The 15,273-nt window shown below is 49.9% G+C and overlaps 1 protein-coding gene across 6 annotated transcripts in view; it reads left to right on the forward strand.

Annotated features, from left to right (window-relative positions):
* Nucleotides 1–15,273, forward strand: part of ITSN1 (intersectin 1) — a 186,140-nt gene that overhangs the window by 150,835 nt on the left and 20,032 nt on the right. For 5 of the 6 annotated variants that reach the window (XM_033133309.1, XM_033133327.1, XM_033133317.1 and 2 more), the window contains 3 exons: nt 7,915–8,036; nt 9,808–9,914; nt 14,155–14,338. In XM_033133309.1, the coding sequence (XP_032989200.1) occupies nt 7,915–8,036; nt 9,808–9,914; nt 14,155–14,338 (413 nt within the window). Of the gene's footprint in view, nt 1–7,914; nt 8,037–9,807; nt 9,915–14,154; nt 14,339–15,273 lie in introns of those variants that run through there. The other variant, XM_033133354.1, reaches the window with a different exon arrangement.

Genomic DNA, 15,273 nt, shown 5'->3' on the forward strand with positions numbered 1-15,273 from the left:
TCTGGGGTACAGTGGGGACTTGGGGCTTTTGAAAAGCTCCGTAGGTGATCCTGACATGCAGCTGAACTCAAGTGCCACAGCCCTCATCCATCCTCCATGCAGCTGCCATGGTGATTTTCCTGAAATACAGCCAAGACAAAAATACAGCTGCCTCACTCCAGGGTTCAAAGCCTCCTTGACTGTACTTCCCCACCTGTTTGGGGCCAAATTATGTCCCCCCAAATTCATGTCCTGAAGCCCTTACCCCTACTACCTCAGAATGTGAATGTATTTGGAGATAGGGCCTTCAAAGAGGTGACTAAGTTACAATGAGCCCCTGGGAGTGGGCCCTCATCCCATCTGACTGGTGTTCTAAGAAGAGGGAATTTGAGCACAACCCGTCACCGGGGATGACCACGTGCAGAGGGAAGGCCATGTGAGGACACAGAGAAGGGGCCATCTGCCCGTCTACGAGAGGCCTCAGGAGAAACCAGCCTTGTTGGCACCTTGATCGTGGACGTCCAGCCTCCAGAACTGAAACAATAAATTTCTGTTGTCTAAGCCGACCGTCTGTGGAGCTGACTAATACGTCGCTTGTGCAGCAAGGCAAGAGGCACAGTGGCTTGAGAGCAGGATCTCTAAGGTCAGACTGCCTCTGCCATTTATTGACAGCCTTTGGCAAGTTACTTAACTTCACCGCAGTGCCTCAGTTTCCTTGTCTGTTCAAAGGGGAATAACAACAACAGCTGCCAAATAGGAGGATTCAGTAAGTTTATATACATAGTACAGTGCTTGGAACCGGTGGGCTCACGGTAGCATTCAGGATTAATTTTCCTTAACTCCTTATGTCCACACAAGAGACGTCCAAACCTGTAGAGAATTTTTATGAGTTTATTTGAGCCAAAATCGACAACAGTTGCCAGGAAGAGGTTCTCAAGAGCTTTGGAGAAGTTTTGCAGCTTCTCTGATGCACTTGAGATTAGGGAGGGGACGTAAGGAAGATTCCATGGAGGTCGGGGTTGGATTACAGGATAGTTAAGATGACTATGTGCTCTCTTGAGGGGGGGTTACACCCTCGAGGGGTATTGCTTCAGGTATTTCAAAGGTGTATTAACCTAGATGCACAAGAAAATGGGAGGCTGGCTTAAAAAACCTTTCACTAAAGAAGTTACAGGCCTGGGGCGTGACTACCCACCGTGACCTGCCCCGTTAGGAATTTGTGGTTTGTTACAGCATCCCTTTTTCGACCACACCTGTTACCCAGCATCTGCTTCCCTCTTCCTCACCTGTTTCCTGGGGTCTAGGCACTCCTCTCTTACTCCCCTTTCCTGCGATGCTTGCTCTGCTTGGCTCCTTCGCTCCTACCCACCCAGGCTGACATTTGCCTGATGAAGCCCACCGCAAATTCCTCCTCCTCAGGAAAATAGTGCCCAAACCCCCTAGTCAAAACTGCTGCCTCCTCCCTCGTAGTCCCATAAAAGTGTTGTCCTTGTAACACCCCAAGCTACCTTGTGTACCCAAAGGATTCATTTGTGACCGCTACGTCAGATACCTAAACTATTGCAGAATAGCACACATGGACAGCAGAAACTCAGGAAGAAAGAAAAACAAGGGTGGTGACATAAACGGGGCCAGGAATGAGGTAACAAATACATACCATAGGGTACTTGACGCCACGCCAGGAATTCCAATGTCAATTATAAAGCCATGAATGATACTCCTTTAATAAAATAAATTGCTAACATTCATATTTATGGAAAATAAAGAGATGACTTATCCCGGAATAATTTGATTTTCACCACTTCTTATAGCCATTCAACTACCTGACAGCCCATGTAAACCGGATTCCTCTTCCTGGGAGAAAATTAAGCTTATCCGGAAACCACAATGGCATTTTTAAGCTTCTGGGTTATGACCGAGTGCAGCTGAGCAGAAACCCCCAGCTTCGTGGGGCCCAGGGAGTCCCCAGGCCTGGGCTCACCTGGGCATAGGCATGGGGGGGGGGTTGGTGCCATCAGGTGGCATTCCACAGGCCTCTGTGCCCAGCTGGCGTGAGACCCCATAAAAATCCAGGCTTAGGGATTTGCAACTCTGAGGTCTCAAGGACTGATAACCACCCAGTGATTCCCTCAGCCAGGTGCCTGCGACTCGGCAAGGACCAGAATCTGCATGGGATGCCCGAGCCTCCAGTAAACCAAGGCTCCCGGAGGACAAGAACCCATCCTGCTACATTCATCACCGAATCTCAGCCCCGGATGCAATGGCTGCCACCCCACACATGACAGTCAGCCTGGGAGCTAGACGGAGGGCAGCACAATTGGATTCATTTCCAGAGACTCCAGAGTCACCTTTAGGGGATGTGGGCTCACCTGGCAGGAGAAGCCAGGGCATGAGGCCCCTGTTTCCTATGATCAGGCCAACCCTGGAGAAGTCTTCAGAATACAGGAGCCCCAAGAACCTAGATACCCTGTATTCTGCTGAGCCGGGGCCATTTAGCCAGAGGATTGGGGCCGAATGTCCCCAGAGATGTTGGTATAGCCTTTCCCTTGAAAATGAAAAACCATCGCCTGAATTTGTACGAGTACATTGCTGATTGGTACCCAGCTGTCTCCTCTGGTCCCTCTGGCATTACAACCTTTGTAATCTACTTCCCACCTTATGTCTCACAGCGTCTCTGCATTTACCTGGCTTGCTGGCCCCCACACCCTCAACATAATGGCCCGTCCGCCTGGCCATATGGAAACCCAGCACAAGTTGGACCTCCTTGCAGAACCCAGCTCCCTTGGGACAAAGCATTTACTCTTCTGAGTCCTACAGTGCCGCCATCAGCGCAGCTCACAGGCCCATTCTTTGTTGCTTGCTATTTTAAATTTAATTTTCCTGTCGAGTCTCCCCAAGGGCTGCGAGTTTCCTTGAGGAGAAGGACATTATCTTGCTTATTTCTGTTTCTCTTGGACTTCATAGGAACTTAATAAATATTTATTGACCAACTTATTGTATATGTTGGCGCTTTCATAACAGGAGCAAGTCCAGTTTATTTGCTTTGTTCAGTGGCCAGCTTGCTGTGGGGACTGGCCTGGTTTTCAAAATTATGGTCCTTTTTGGGAAAGGAAGGAGAATGGTTGGAGGGGTCGGAGAGGGGCGACACTCACTTTTTACCCTAAATACTTCTGATTCTTTGAACTGTTTACAAGAAGGATGCATGCATATATTACTTCTGTAATAAAACAATTCATTTAGATTAGGCTAGTCATATGAACATTGTCCCATGGAAGGGTCGAGATGGATGGCCTTTTTGAGTAAGATTTTCCATACTTTTCTCCAGTGCCCCAGATCAAATCCTTTCAAAAGGTCACTGTAGCTCTCTCCATTTTGTAAATGGGTCTAACTATATGAATTTATAAGGGATAGCACATAGATTAGGAATTTTGTGTGGGCTATAATTGGGGGTCAGTTTGAACTGCCTGGAGTCTTTTGCAATATTATCTCAGCTGTGAGTGGATTATACTTAGTTATAAGAATCCCTTCACATCGAGATGTCCATGAAAAGTTTTTTCACCAGAGAAGGGAGCCAGCAAACCATGTTTATCCTGGTTCCCAAAGGAGCGAGGGACCACGTCCCTCCACCCCTAAAGAAAACTCTCTTATTTGAAATGTCTTTTCCATTTACCCTACTCTGAATAATGGAGTTTTTAAACTCTGTTGTTTTTCTAAATACTAACTTTTCAAAGGAAGGATATTTTTGAGGTCCAAGTGCCTATTTCAAGTCTTTAATGGTTCTCTTGGTCTGGCATTTACCAGCAAAAATTTTAAAAACAGTGTCCTATGGGTCAGTTCAGCAGCTGAGAAGACGATTCCAAGCCAACATCATTGGCACATAATGCTAAGACAAATCTTTCCACAAAATCCTTGCTTTTTATTGTGTTCTGGGATCTGGAGAGGCCATCTAGGCCATCTCCCCGTCTCCAGAAAGACTGGTAGGTGGACCTGCATGGGACAGAATGTGTCGAGGCAAACAGCTCAGACTTCTCAGCTCCATCGGCTCTGGCTTGGGCCTGCTGGGTGGTTTGACTGCCAAGGCCAGAGCTTCCCCGAGGAGGAGCCATGCTGCCTCCTCACGCCCCAGACCCACATGAGCAGACCTGCAATTCACCCTGAACTGGCTCCAGCACCTGGGATTCTTGGACCGATGGCCCAAATCCACCCTGGACCTTCTGCTTGTACTCTGGCTCTGAGCTTCTTCAAAACTGCATGTGTACAACTTGAAGACTCAGAAGAACTTCTGAAATCCAAAGCAAGCCAGTTCCTGTCATCGTTCCTCACAGGTCCTTGTTTCTTGTTCCTCAGTCATTCTAAGCAAGTCTTCTGGTCACTTGCACCAGCCTTGCTGTAGAGTGTAATTCTGGTCTGGTTGGGTTGTCAGTTTCTAGTAAGGTGACTGTTTCTCAATGGGATGCTGCTGACCGCTGGGGTGAGCCGTTCTCTGTCCTGTATATTTCAGGTCATCTGGCCACTGCGGTCCAACCCACCAAATTCCAGCAATCACCTCTAGTCATTATGACAACCAAGAATCCATTCGCAGCCTGGGTTTGAAGGAGGGTGCAGTAAAACCCTCAGCCTGCTGGGGAGCAGCACTCCCTTCATCCTGTGGAGAGCAGTACCACTCTCAGCCGGGGAGGGCAGTACCACCTCGGGAGGGTGGGGAAGTGGCAGTATCACCCTCAGCCTGGGGAGGGCAGTACCATCTCCAGCCTGGGGGAACAGCATCATTCTCAGCCTGGTGGGGGAACAGTAACAGCCTCAGCCTTGTGGGGGGTTGCAATACCACCCCCAGTTGAGGACCACTGAACCCCAAGGTTCTTAGCTGTACACTCTGGAAGACAGGCATCTCCTTTTCCAAAAGCACCCAGCAGTTAGTGCCAGACTCATGGTAGGGCATCAGGAAATATTTGTCAAATTATTTGCTCAAAATAATGAACGAATGCAAGAGATCCATGAACAAGCTTGAAGAGGGACTATGAACCCTATAAAATGCTGTGCAAAATGTGTGTGTATGTTGTGTGCGTCGTATACATATGTTTTCTGGGGCAAGAGTTTATATTATAGCATCCATCAGATTCCCCAAGGGAATTTGTGACCTAATGGGACAGATGTTTGAAGACTAGTCCAACCAGTGTCCACTACTAGCCTGATGTGTGTGTCCCTGCAAACACCACTGCACAGTGCTTAGGGTTTTAGAACTGCAGCTCTGTACCAATATGCTGCTATCCCTGCAGACAGGAATGTCCTAGAAATTCCAGGGGGACTCTGCTTCTGTGAGTTCACACAAGTCCTTGTAATGGAAGGGCTGCATTCCTCCCTTTAACAAGAAATGGCCTTAGTCCTGGGCCCTTTGACTCACTAACAGGCAAGTTTGGTAAAATAGGGCAGGAACGAGATGTGTTCCTCCCTAACTCAAGAATATTTCCTGGGTGGCTTTCCTAATGAAAGCCAAGAAAATTGGTGACATTGCTTAGCTGCCTGTAAGCCAGAGCTCACGCAGCAGCTGGGCAGAGGCCGGCTGAATGGAAGAGTGAGCAGTCGTGACTTGCTTCCTTTCTGACAGTCCATTGTTGATGTCATCGGCTTAATAAAACACAAGCAACGCCCCGACGCAGGAAGAGCAGCTGGGCCAGGCTTGTGGTTGCAGAGGGCCTCATTCCAGATACATCTGCGGACCTGCATGAAGGTTCTCACTCAGCTTGTGGCCCCGCGGAATGACAGGTGGGCTGCACTGGCTTTGAATGAGGCCACGATGGATGGAGGCAGAAGGTGTTAGCATAATGATGGCTCATCCTTGCTGCTTTCCCGGCATCCATCCGCCTGTCCCGGGATCGTCCTGTCTCAGGAAGGGAAGCTACAGCATTCCCGAAAAGACATTTGGCCAGGGAAGGGGACACAACTGAGGGCTGGAGTTAATCTTGAGCAGGGTGGAACATTTGCCAAGAAGTCTATGATATCACTGTCCCAGAGGGACCGTTCTATTTGCAGAAGCTTGCAGCATATAGACTAGATCAGTCGTGAGAAGACAGAAACTCCGAGGAAACCCTGATAGTTCAGAGCAGGCTTCTCAAACTTGAGTGCACCTGAAATTATCACCTGGAGGGCTTGTTAAATCAGATTCCAATTCCAGACAGTCTATTCATCAGGGGTCTGATAATTTGCATTTCTAACATGCTCCCGCTGGAGCATGTCAGAGGCTGATGCCGCCGCTGGAGCTGGAAACACACTTTGAGAACCACTGGTCCCACCAAGGGGTTTCATGCTGCTCCATTGCGCCCCCTTGTGGGGAGGAGAAGGGATGAGAAAAACAAGTGAACGGGACTCCGTGCTCCCATCCCCACCCCTAGGCAAGACGCCTCCCAGTCTATCTATTGTACAAATCTGATTTCTGTGATTAAATGAGGACCCCCTGAAAAAAAAGAAGGGGTGACCACTGGCCTGGAAGAGGTGGGTCCAGGCCTGCCTGAGGGGTGTTCCCAAGAACTGAACCTCCGCTCCTCATTCCAGTGTGCCTGTGTCATATGGCAGCGTCCGACAATAACCCAAGAACATTTGAAGCAAACACAAACCCAAAGAACCAGCTAATCGGGTGCAGACAAAGGCAGGCACCACCTCACCCCATCTCAGGTTGCAGAGCAATTCGCTTGGGCATCTTTGGCCACAGCAGTGGTCTGGCGCCCAGCTGCGTGCAGCTGGAGGGTTTTTCCTTTCTGCCTGTAGGCTCACTGCTCAGCTTCCACAGGCAGGGGGCAGCCGCCTGGTCCAGGAGAGCTGAGCCAGCTCTGGATGGTCCCCAGGCCCGGCAGGAGCCTCAGCACAGCCATTCCATCCCCCAAAACCAACTTCATGTCCTGCCTGCAGCTCAGACTCAATACCAGTGTTCTAGCATAGAGCCCAGTGTCTGGGGTTTACCTGTCGAGGATCAACTCGGCTTCATCACCCCCCAGCTGAGAGATCTTGTGTGAGCCTTAGTTTCCTTGCCTGTAAAACGGAGGTGATTGTAGTATCTACGTGAGTGTTAAACATAGCTGCCGATGTAAAGCTCTTTGTACTGTGCCTGGCGTGGTGTGAGCCCTCAGGAAATGTGGGCCAATTTTCCTACGTCTTTTCTCTTATTTCTGTGGTTTTGATAAAGCAGGAGTGAGCCACCTGTTTTATTGTGGTAGAGCTGTTGTAACAAATGACCACAAACTGGGTGGTCTAAAACAACAGAAATTAATTTTCTCACAGTTCTGGAGATGAGAAGTAGAAAGTCAAGGTGTCATCAGGGTCGCGTTCCTCTAAACTAACGGCTTCAGGGAAGAATTTGTTCCGTGCCTTTCTCTTAGCTGCTGATGGCTGCTGGCAATCCTTGGGGTTCCTTGGCTTGTGGATGCATCATGCTTGTCTCTGCCTCCATCACCGTGTGGCCTTCTTTCTGTCTGTCTCTTGTCTCATGTTCTTTTTTCTTTAATTTTTAAAAATTTATTTTTTCAGTTACCATTGACATACAATGTTATATTAGTTTTAGGTTACAAAATCGCATAGTGATTAGACAATTATTTACCTCCCAAAGTGGTCACCCCAATAAGTCTGTTACCCATCTGTCACTGTAGATGTTATTAATGCCTCGTCTTCTAATGAGGACACAAGTCATATTGGATTAGGGCCCGCCCTGAGTATGACTTCATCTGGATTTGATGACATCTGCAGAGATAAGGTCACAGTCACAGGTAGCAGGGCTTAGCACTGGAGCATATCTTTTGAGGGGGGACACAATTCGACCCACAGCACTGCCTGACTGAGGTGAGAACACAGGACCCGGCCACTGTGAGCCTTGGGGCATCACCACTGTGAAGCTGTGTGGGCACCCCCAGACTTGGACTAAATTGTCGTGATGGTTGTGTTTTCCAGGGTGTTCAGACTTACATCTCTTGGATATGTTGACCCCAACTGAAAGAAAGCGACAAGGGTACATCCACGAACTCATTGTCACGGAGGAGAACTATGTGAACGACCTGCAGCTGGTCACAGAGGTAACAGCAGCTGTGGGTGCCAGCGGGTACCGTGGGCACTGGCAGAGGGTGGGGAGAGGAAGGGGGTTCTGCCAAGGAGGCCTATGTCCTGATTCTGAGCCTGAGAAGCTTTTGGATGTGCGGGGAGCAGGACCGTAAACCACATAGGAGACCCTCACCCAGGAGAAGATGGTGACATTCTCACCCTTGGCCAACTCTGAGTCCTGCCTGCAGAGGGCAGAGATCACTCAGGCCAGAGGACAGGTGAGTCCGTGAGGTACTGCCTGCACAGAGACACATGGGCTGTGAGCTGGGGTCCAGGTCCACACAGTTACAGCTCAGCCACAACTAGTTGATGCACAGAGCAAGTCACATCTTCCTCTGACTCTCAGAGTTGGCATCTGAAAGTGGCAGCCATCTGGCTACTGTCTCAACTCGTTCCTAGTGCTACATATTGCTTCTGAGAGAAATGTTGCTGAGAAGGAAGACGTTTCCTGGGCACCGCCTGTCGCTGGGCACTGCCTGTCCCGGATGACATCTCATTTTGTCTCTCCTGCTGGGTAGCCCTTGAGGGGCCTTGGCCACGCTGTCCAGAAGGATTGGGACATGCAGAGTTGGGGAACCATGCTTCGCAAGCAGCCTTTTGTGCACACACCGGGGAAGTTACCGTATGAGGGCATTTGCAGAACTGAATTTCAGGGTCACTCTGCAATTTGGAAAGTACTGTCATAATTCAGAAACTCCTTCCCCTCCCCCTACGCCAGCCCCCTTGCCACCTAGCAGTTGTGGAACCGTCTTTGACAGTCTTAACAACCAGGAAAGACATGACTCGGCCGCACAGTGTTGAATGAATGCAGAATGCAGGATGGGTTGTTGGCCCACAAGACCACTATTAATGCATAGAAAGTGAGTGCAAATTTAAAACAGACACTTGACTGTCACTAAATATACAGTCTAGGATGTCTAGGATGTGCGTCACCCCCTTGGATATGGCACCTTTTTGCAGTGGCCTGGTGTAGCCCAAGTTCAACATCAGCTTAAGGACTCGGGAGGAGTAGGGCTTCCAGCGAGCAGCCTCAGTGCAGCCACATTTACTTAAAGACAGGCTGCCTCCATCCCTACGGAACCTTCAGGATGGCGGCCTGCCTCCAGTGGCGGGTAATAACTCTTTGTGGGCAGGGGCTCGCCACATGGGTTTGGGGGATATCTGTGATTTCCTGCAAGTCACCCAACCACATGGAGCTTGGGTGGGCCCATTTATTTCCCAGAGCCCAGGAGAGGAGACTCGCCCACCCTGTACCAGGCCTGCACATGCTGGCCTTGTGCCAGGCACAGCCCAGGTTGAGAGCAGAGCAGTGAAGTCTGCCACCCAGGCTGCTCGTTGGAGGCTGCGGGAAGCTGCTCCCCCGGGAAGCCCAAGGCTTGACTGCAGTAGACACTGCAACGAGGATGAAGGGGTCATCCATACTCACATGCATCTTTAAGCCCCCCACTTTTCCCACTGTGCCCATGTCTTCACCGCAGGCAGAAGACTCTGTGAGGCTTTGTCCTGGTGCAGTAGCTTCCCTTGCAGCACAGTGCAGACCTGATGGGGACCCTGTCCCTGCCCAGGCAGAGGAGGGGCCATCTGCTTCAGAAATCTCTGCAGGAATGCGGGCGTCCTGCATCTGGGTCTCCCAGCAACGCTGCAGACGCCTTGGTCCTTTGCATCGCTCTGAACAGATCTGTGTGTGCGTGTGTTTGCGTTTTAAGCTAACTACTCTCTGAACTGCTTCGTTTTCTGCATCTGTAGATCTTTCAGAAACCCCTGATGGAGTCTGAGCTGCTGACAGAAAAAGAGGGTGCTATGATTTTTGTTAACTGGAAGGAGCTGACTATGTGTAATGTCAAACTGCTGAAGTAAGCCTCTCCTCCGACCCCTGCCTCGCTGTGCCCCTCCGCTCCCACACGCCAGCACCTCCACACGGGCTCATCCGGGGGGCCCCGCCGTGCATGCCTCTCTCTGCTTCTTTCTGCCTTTTCGCTCATTTCTATTCACAAGCACCCTTGCTCTTTGTTTGCTCTGATGCCTCCCAAAACACCCCCACCCCTCCCAGTTTTCCTGGTGGAGAGAGTTAATCGCCATGGCACCCCACGTGCTGCTTGTACTGTGGTTCTAGAATTTCCAGAGCTAGGCCAATTCCGGTTCCATCTCAGGGCATGAGGCAGCCCACCCGCCTTCCCTCAGACCTGGGTCTCCACGGCCAATATTGGTCTCTTGAAGCATCTTGGCTCCTGCGGGTGGCAAGGGTGGAACCCTTCACTGCCCACTTCAGCAGCATCTTCGGGATAGCTCTCCGAGAAGCTGGCCTGGAGTGTTGATATTTTCTTCCTGGTTCAGTTCTCAGAGGCAGCTGCAGGGCTGAGGAGAGACACTGGGCCAGGGGTCAGGAGACCTCGGTTTGGAGCCCAACTCGCTGCCCTTCCTCTTTGAGCCTCAGTTTCCCTACCTGGAAACTGAGAGGATCGGATGACATCATCACAAAGGTCCCTTCCAGTTCTAAAAATGTGTGTCCACCAGGCCCTCATTAATGCACTTGCTAGAACGCAGATTAAGTCCATGGTGACACAGCCAGCTGGGAGGAAGGGCCACTCTCTCCCTGGGCTCGAGCATGAAGCACAGCCCCCCCGACTCCCCGGAACTTGGGTCCATTCCTAATCTCTATGTTCACATAATTGGGAAGTGGCTGTTTCCTAAACGTGGTCCCTGTGTTGTTCTCATAAGGTCATTTCAAGTCCCCACGTTCTTGAGTGTGTGTCTGGGGGTGGATGAGGGTTGGAGAGAGGAGGCACAGAGACGTAGATGTGAGAAAAATATATCACATCTGCTCTTTCTAGAACACAAATAATCAAAGATGACCCCAGGGGGTTTTACAGAAAGTATTTTCATTATCCTCCTTGAGGAGGCAGCTCTAGAATCTTCTGAGCTTAGGTCTGGGTCAAACTCAGGCTCACATCCTGCTGTTACCCACCAGCTGTGTGTCTTTGGGCAAGTCACTTAACGTTCGCTGGGCCTCAGTGTCCTCATCTGTAATATGGGGATGAGAGTAGTACCCACCACATGGGGTTCTTATTAGGGGACCTTTAGACTATGAGTGTCTGGTCCATAGTAAGTGCTGGGTTTGGGCCCCGGGGACCCCGGTGGTGGGGGCTAAGCACCCACCCTCGCCTTGGAGAGAGGCTCCCCAGTCACCTGGGGGAAAGGGGGTTAGTTAACCCCTGAACCTACAAATACTATTATGTTGGTGCAAAAGTCATCACAGTTTAAATGGTTAAAAATGATTGCAAAAACCGCGATTACTTTTGCACCAACCTAATAAGCCTAAAGTGTTGGACACAAGTTGTTTTAAAATAGTCACAAAGGTTTTCTGTTGAAACTATACCTACAACTTAAAACCGCTTTTCCTTGGGCTGCTATCAGTCGACGGTTGGGGAGGTGGGAGATGTGTCTGATGTCCCCATGTGCCCCGACGACGTGGTTGGCCTGAGGAAAACTGTGCTCTGGCATTGCTCGCCCTGCCCCATTCTCTCCCCTTCCTCCTGCTCCTGTCAGGGGAACAGACGCCTCTTTCCTGAGCTCATTCGGGGCCAGGCCTGCCACTCCTCCTTTCTGTTAGTGCTGATGTGCTTACAGCCCTGGGCGTAGGAATCGAGAGTGCAGTGACAGCTGGCAAACAAGGCCCAGAGAGGTTGGGTGACTTGTCCGAAGTCACACAGAAGGGGCGCTTGTGCCGGGGGCTGCTCGGTGGGTGAAGCGCAAGGTCCCACTGGAGGTTCCATCTTCCCGCCCCCCCCCATGGTAAGAATGTAGAACCAGGAGGCAGACATGCCAAGTTTTTTTCCAGGGTCCAGCACCTTCTAACTTGTTCTGGGCAATTTCCTTGGGGAGATGACTCTCTGACCCTTTGTTTTAGAGCCTGTAAAGTTGTAGTATGGTGCCTGCCCTGTCTAACGTGCAGGATCGTTTCAAGGAGCCGGGGTGAGCAGTACAGTTGGCACATTGTCAATCATGGTCAAACGTGTTTGGGTCACGCCTCTCTCCCATCACAATGTCCTGTGTTCTGTCCCCTTCCTCTGATGACCTGATTCATTTTCATCTTCCAGATAAAAGATTTAACAGGAGCCTTATGGGGACCTGATTTCTTTCCTTTTTATTTTTTTTCCTTTTCAACATCTTATTATGAAAAATATTCACTTTGCTGCATGGGCTTGATTTCTTCATGCAAAGGAATAGCCCCGATGATGGTGAAGTGTTAGGGCCCCTCGTGGCTGGAAGAGGGAGGCGTTTGCGGATAAACTGAACTTCAGGCAGAGCATCCCAGAAGGCCAACTGTGAGCCGCCACGTATCTGCCACTCCTGACCAAGGGCCAGAGACAGCTTGTACTTAGGGGACATAGGACTTAGCAAACAGATAAATAGGAAGTAAATAAAATGAAAATAAAAGGGGGCTAACTGCAGCATGTGGGTTTCCTACTAATGATGCCTCTGCTTGCGGATTAGAATGAATGGCTGGCTCTCTTGTTGGTGAGCCCAGAGCTGAGAAATTTGTCTTTAATATGCAGAGTAGGGCGGAAAGATCTAGAACCTTTTTATATTAAGACCCAGGTGCAGGCCCTAGGGGCAGCTGTCAGATGTGACAGCAGTAGGTAGGGCTGCACAAGCCCAGGTGCTGGAAACTGTCTTTTATCAACATCCTTTCCTGCCTCCTTGCCCGAAAAATTTAAAAAAAAAAAAAAAAGAAAGAAAGAAAGAAATGAAAGAGGTACTCAAAAAAAAGAATTGTATTTCTTAAATATAAAGTGTTCGGCTTAACTTCTTTTTAACTTGAGAATAGACACAATTTTGTTTTAAGCAAAAAACAAAAGAAAAATAAAATATCTATCTTGAGAGTAAATACAAGATGGGGAGAAGGAAGAAAAAAAGGAATCACTGATTGTTCAGACCATATAACTTATTGTCCCTAAAGTTTTTCTCCTTGGCTCGCTTGCCCAGTCCAAGGATTTTTGTTCTCTTACTAACAATGTAGGTGAAAGAAAATAAAGAGATCTGAAGTTTTTAAAACCTAATACTGAGATTGCAGAGCCTCCTTGGAAATGACTGTGAAGGCATGACCACGGCCAGGAAGGCAGCCAAAGGAATTCACAGTGACATCCTCCCACCCTTATGTTAAAATCATATAGCATATCATTCTGTTCCATCCATGCGTCCGTCCGTCCGTCCATCCATCCATCCGTCCGTCCGTTCATCCGTCTGTCCATGCTATCCCTGCCGTGTAGAAGCTCAGTGCCCTGCCCTTCTTCTAGATGCTGGTGTTAGGAGCTGACATGTTCGAGTTGGAAGGGTGGGATGCACATCCCTGGCTGTGGTGGCCGTGAACACTCAGACTGCAGCGGGACCCCAGAATAAACACTTCCCAGTCCCTCCTCGGTCTCCAGGATATAAATTGTTTGGGTTCATCGGTCCATTATTATATTAATAGGCTTCTCTCTCCAGAGCTCCTCTTAATTAAGTCAACTTCAAATTAGCCATCGTCCTAAAGCAGTGAACAGCACAGATGGTTCAGTCATTTGTACCTGGCTTTGGGGAACACAATAATGGGATTATTTTTCTGTGGCAGTTGATCTACCATCTTAATTATGTTCTGTTTAGTCTGAAAATGAGCCTCCACGTCCCCTCTGTTCCCTGGCTACAATAACTGCCCTTGGGCCGCAGTGGCCTGGAAACAGGCTCGGTGCTGGGACCACACCAGCCGGGGCTTTCAGCACAGATGATCCGTAAAGTGAAACATTGACCCAGGGATCCTGAGTTATTAAAGAAAGGATTCTCTATTTCTCTATAAGAAAAGATTGTTTTTCAATGTTGACCTGTTTTGTAAAGATTCTTTCTGAAGTTTTTCTGCCTCAGAGGCAGCGAACAGCCATCATGCCCAAGAAAATGCTCCGATGTAACCTCTGTGTAGAACTAGACTCACTTCTTTTCTGTTCCTCGTCACCCACATAGACCCTTTAGTGGCCCTTGGGTTTGTGCCCCTCGCCCACATTCTGCTTCTGTGTGACCTGGAAGCGTGCCGTGTCACTGCCGTGTCCTGTTTCCGTGCAGAGCGCTGAGAGTTCGCAAGAAGATGTCTGGAGAGAAGATGCCTGTGAAGATGATCGGTGACATCCTGACGGCCCAGCTGCCACATATGCAACCCTACATCCGCTTCTGCAGCTGCCAGCTGAACGGGGCGGCCCTGATCCAGCAGAAGACGGACGAAGCCCCGGACTTCAAGGAGTTTGTCAAAGTAAGGAGCCCAGGCGGAGCCGAGCCCCTGCACCAGCCCTGGCCACCAGTGGCTGTGTTTGGGCAACTGGGTGTGTGAGGGGCTGATTCAAATGTTTGGAAGCATATTTCTGCTAACGGCCAAAAGGGACTGAGGACTTGGTTGAATAATAGGGGGCTGGCACTAGCTGGCAGGTGTGGTTGTGACCAAAGGGAGCTTGGAGAAGAGGGGCCAGCCCTGGGCCTGGGAGCTTTGATCTGTTGTCCAGGTGTTAGTGGTGTTGTTTGGATACAGGTTTAAATTTTCCATCTCATTTGTCAGTCCCAGGAGGGCTGGTGGGTCTCAAGTTTCCGATTCTGTTTAATCTGAGCACCCTCAGTTCTTGGCTGATCTCGGCCCTTCACCTGCAGAGGGAACGGCCAGGAGCCCCAGTGCACACTGTTGGTTCCTTTCCAGCTTGGTTTTTCTTGATGGTCTCAAGCTCTAGGCAGCCCATGGGGGTGAATGAGGGATGCCAAGGTCTCTGCCTCGGGCGCTAACAGAGGTCTGGGAGCCACGTGTCCACGAGGTGCTGCTGGAGGCGCCAGGCTCCACCACGTGTGGAGGTGCTGCTAGAGGCACCAGGCCCTGGGTCTGCTGCCCTGGGTCCTGACCTTGGCCAGGGTGTGTCCCTGCTGGCCACGCCAGCCCATATAATCAGCCTCTCTCAGAGGAAAGAAAAATAATAAGAGAATAAAATAACTTCTCCTAAACAGGTACATTTGAATGAATAGACAACAAAATAATACTGATGACAGACTTATCTTTGTACCTCACGCATTTTGGGGGCAGGCCATTCCCTCCTCGTCAGTGATCGTGTTTGTGGAGTGCTCATTGCATCTCTTCTTAGCCAGAGCCTCACATACGCTTTCTCTTTCTCCCCTCCCACCCCACTGCCCTGGTTTTTCTCAACATGA

This window comes from Rhinolophus ferrumequinum, chromosome 2 (assembly GCF_004115265.2).
Source record: "Rhinolophus ferrumequinum isolate MPI-CBG mRhiFer1 chromosome 2, mRhiFer1_v1.p, whole genome shotgun sequence".
In the NCBI taxonomy this organism is placed as follows: Eukaryota; Metazoa; Chordata; class Mammalia; order Chiroptera; family Rhinolophidae; genus Rhinolophus; species Rhinolophus ferrumequinum.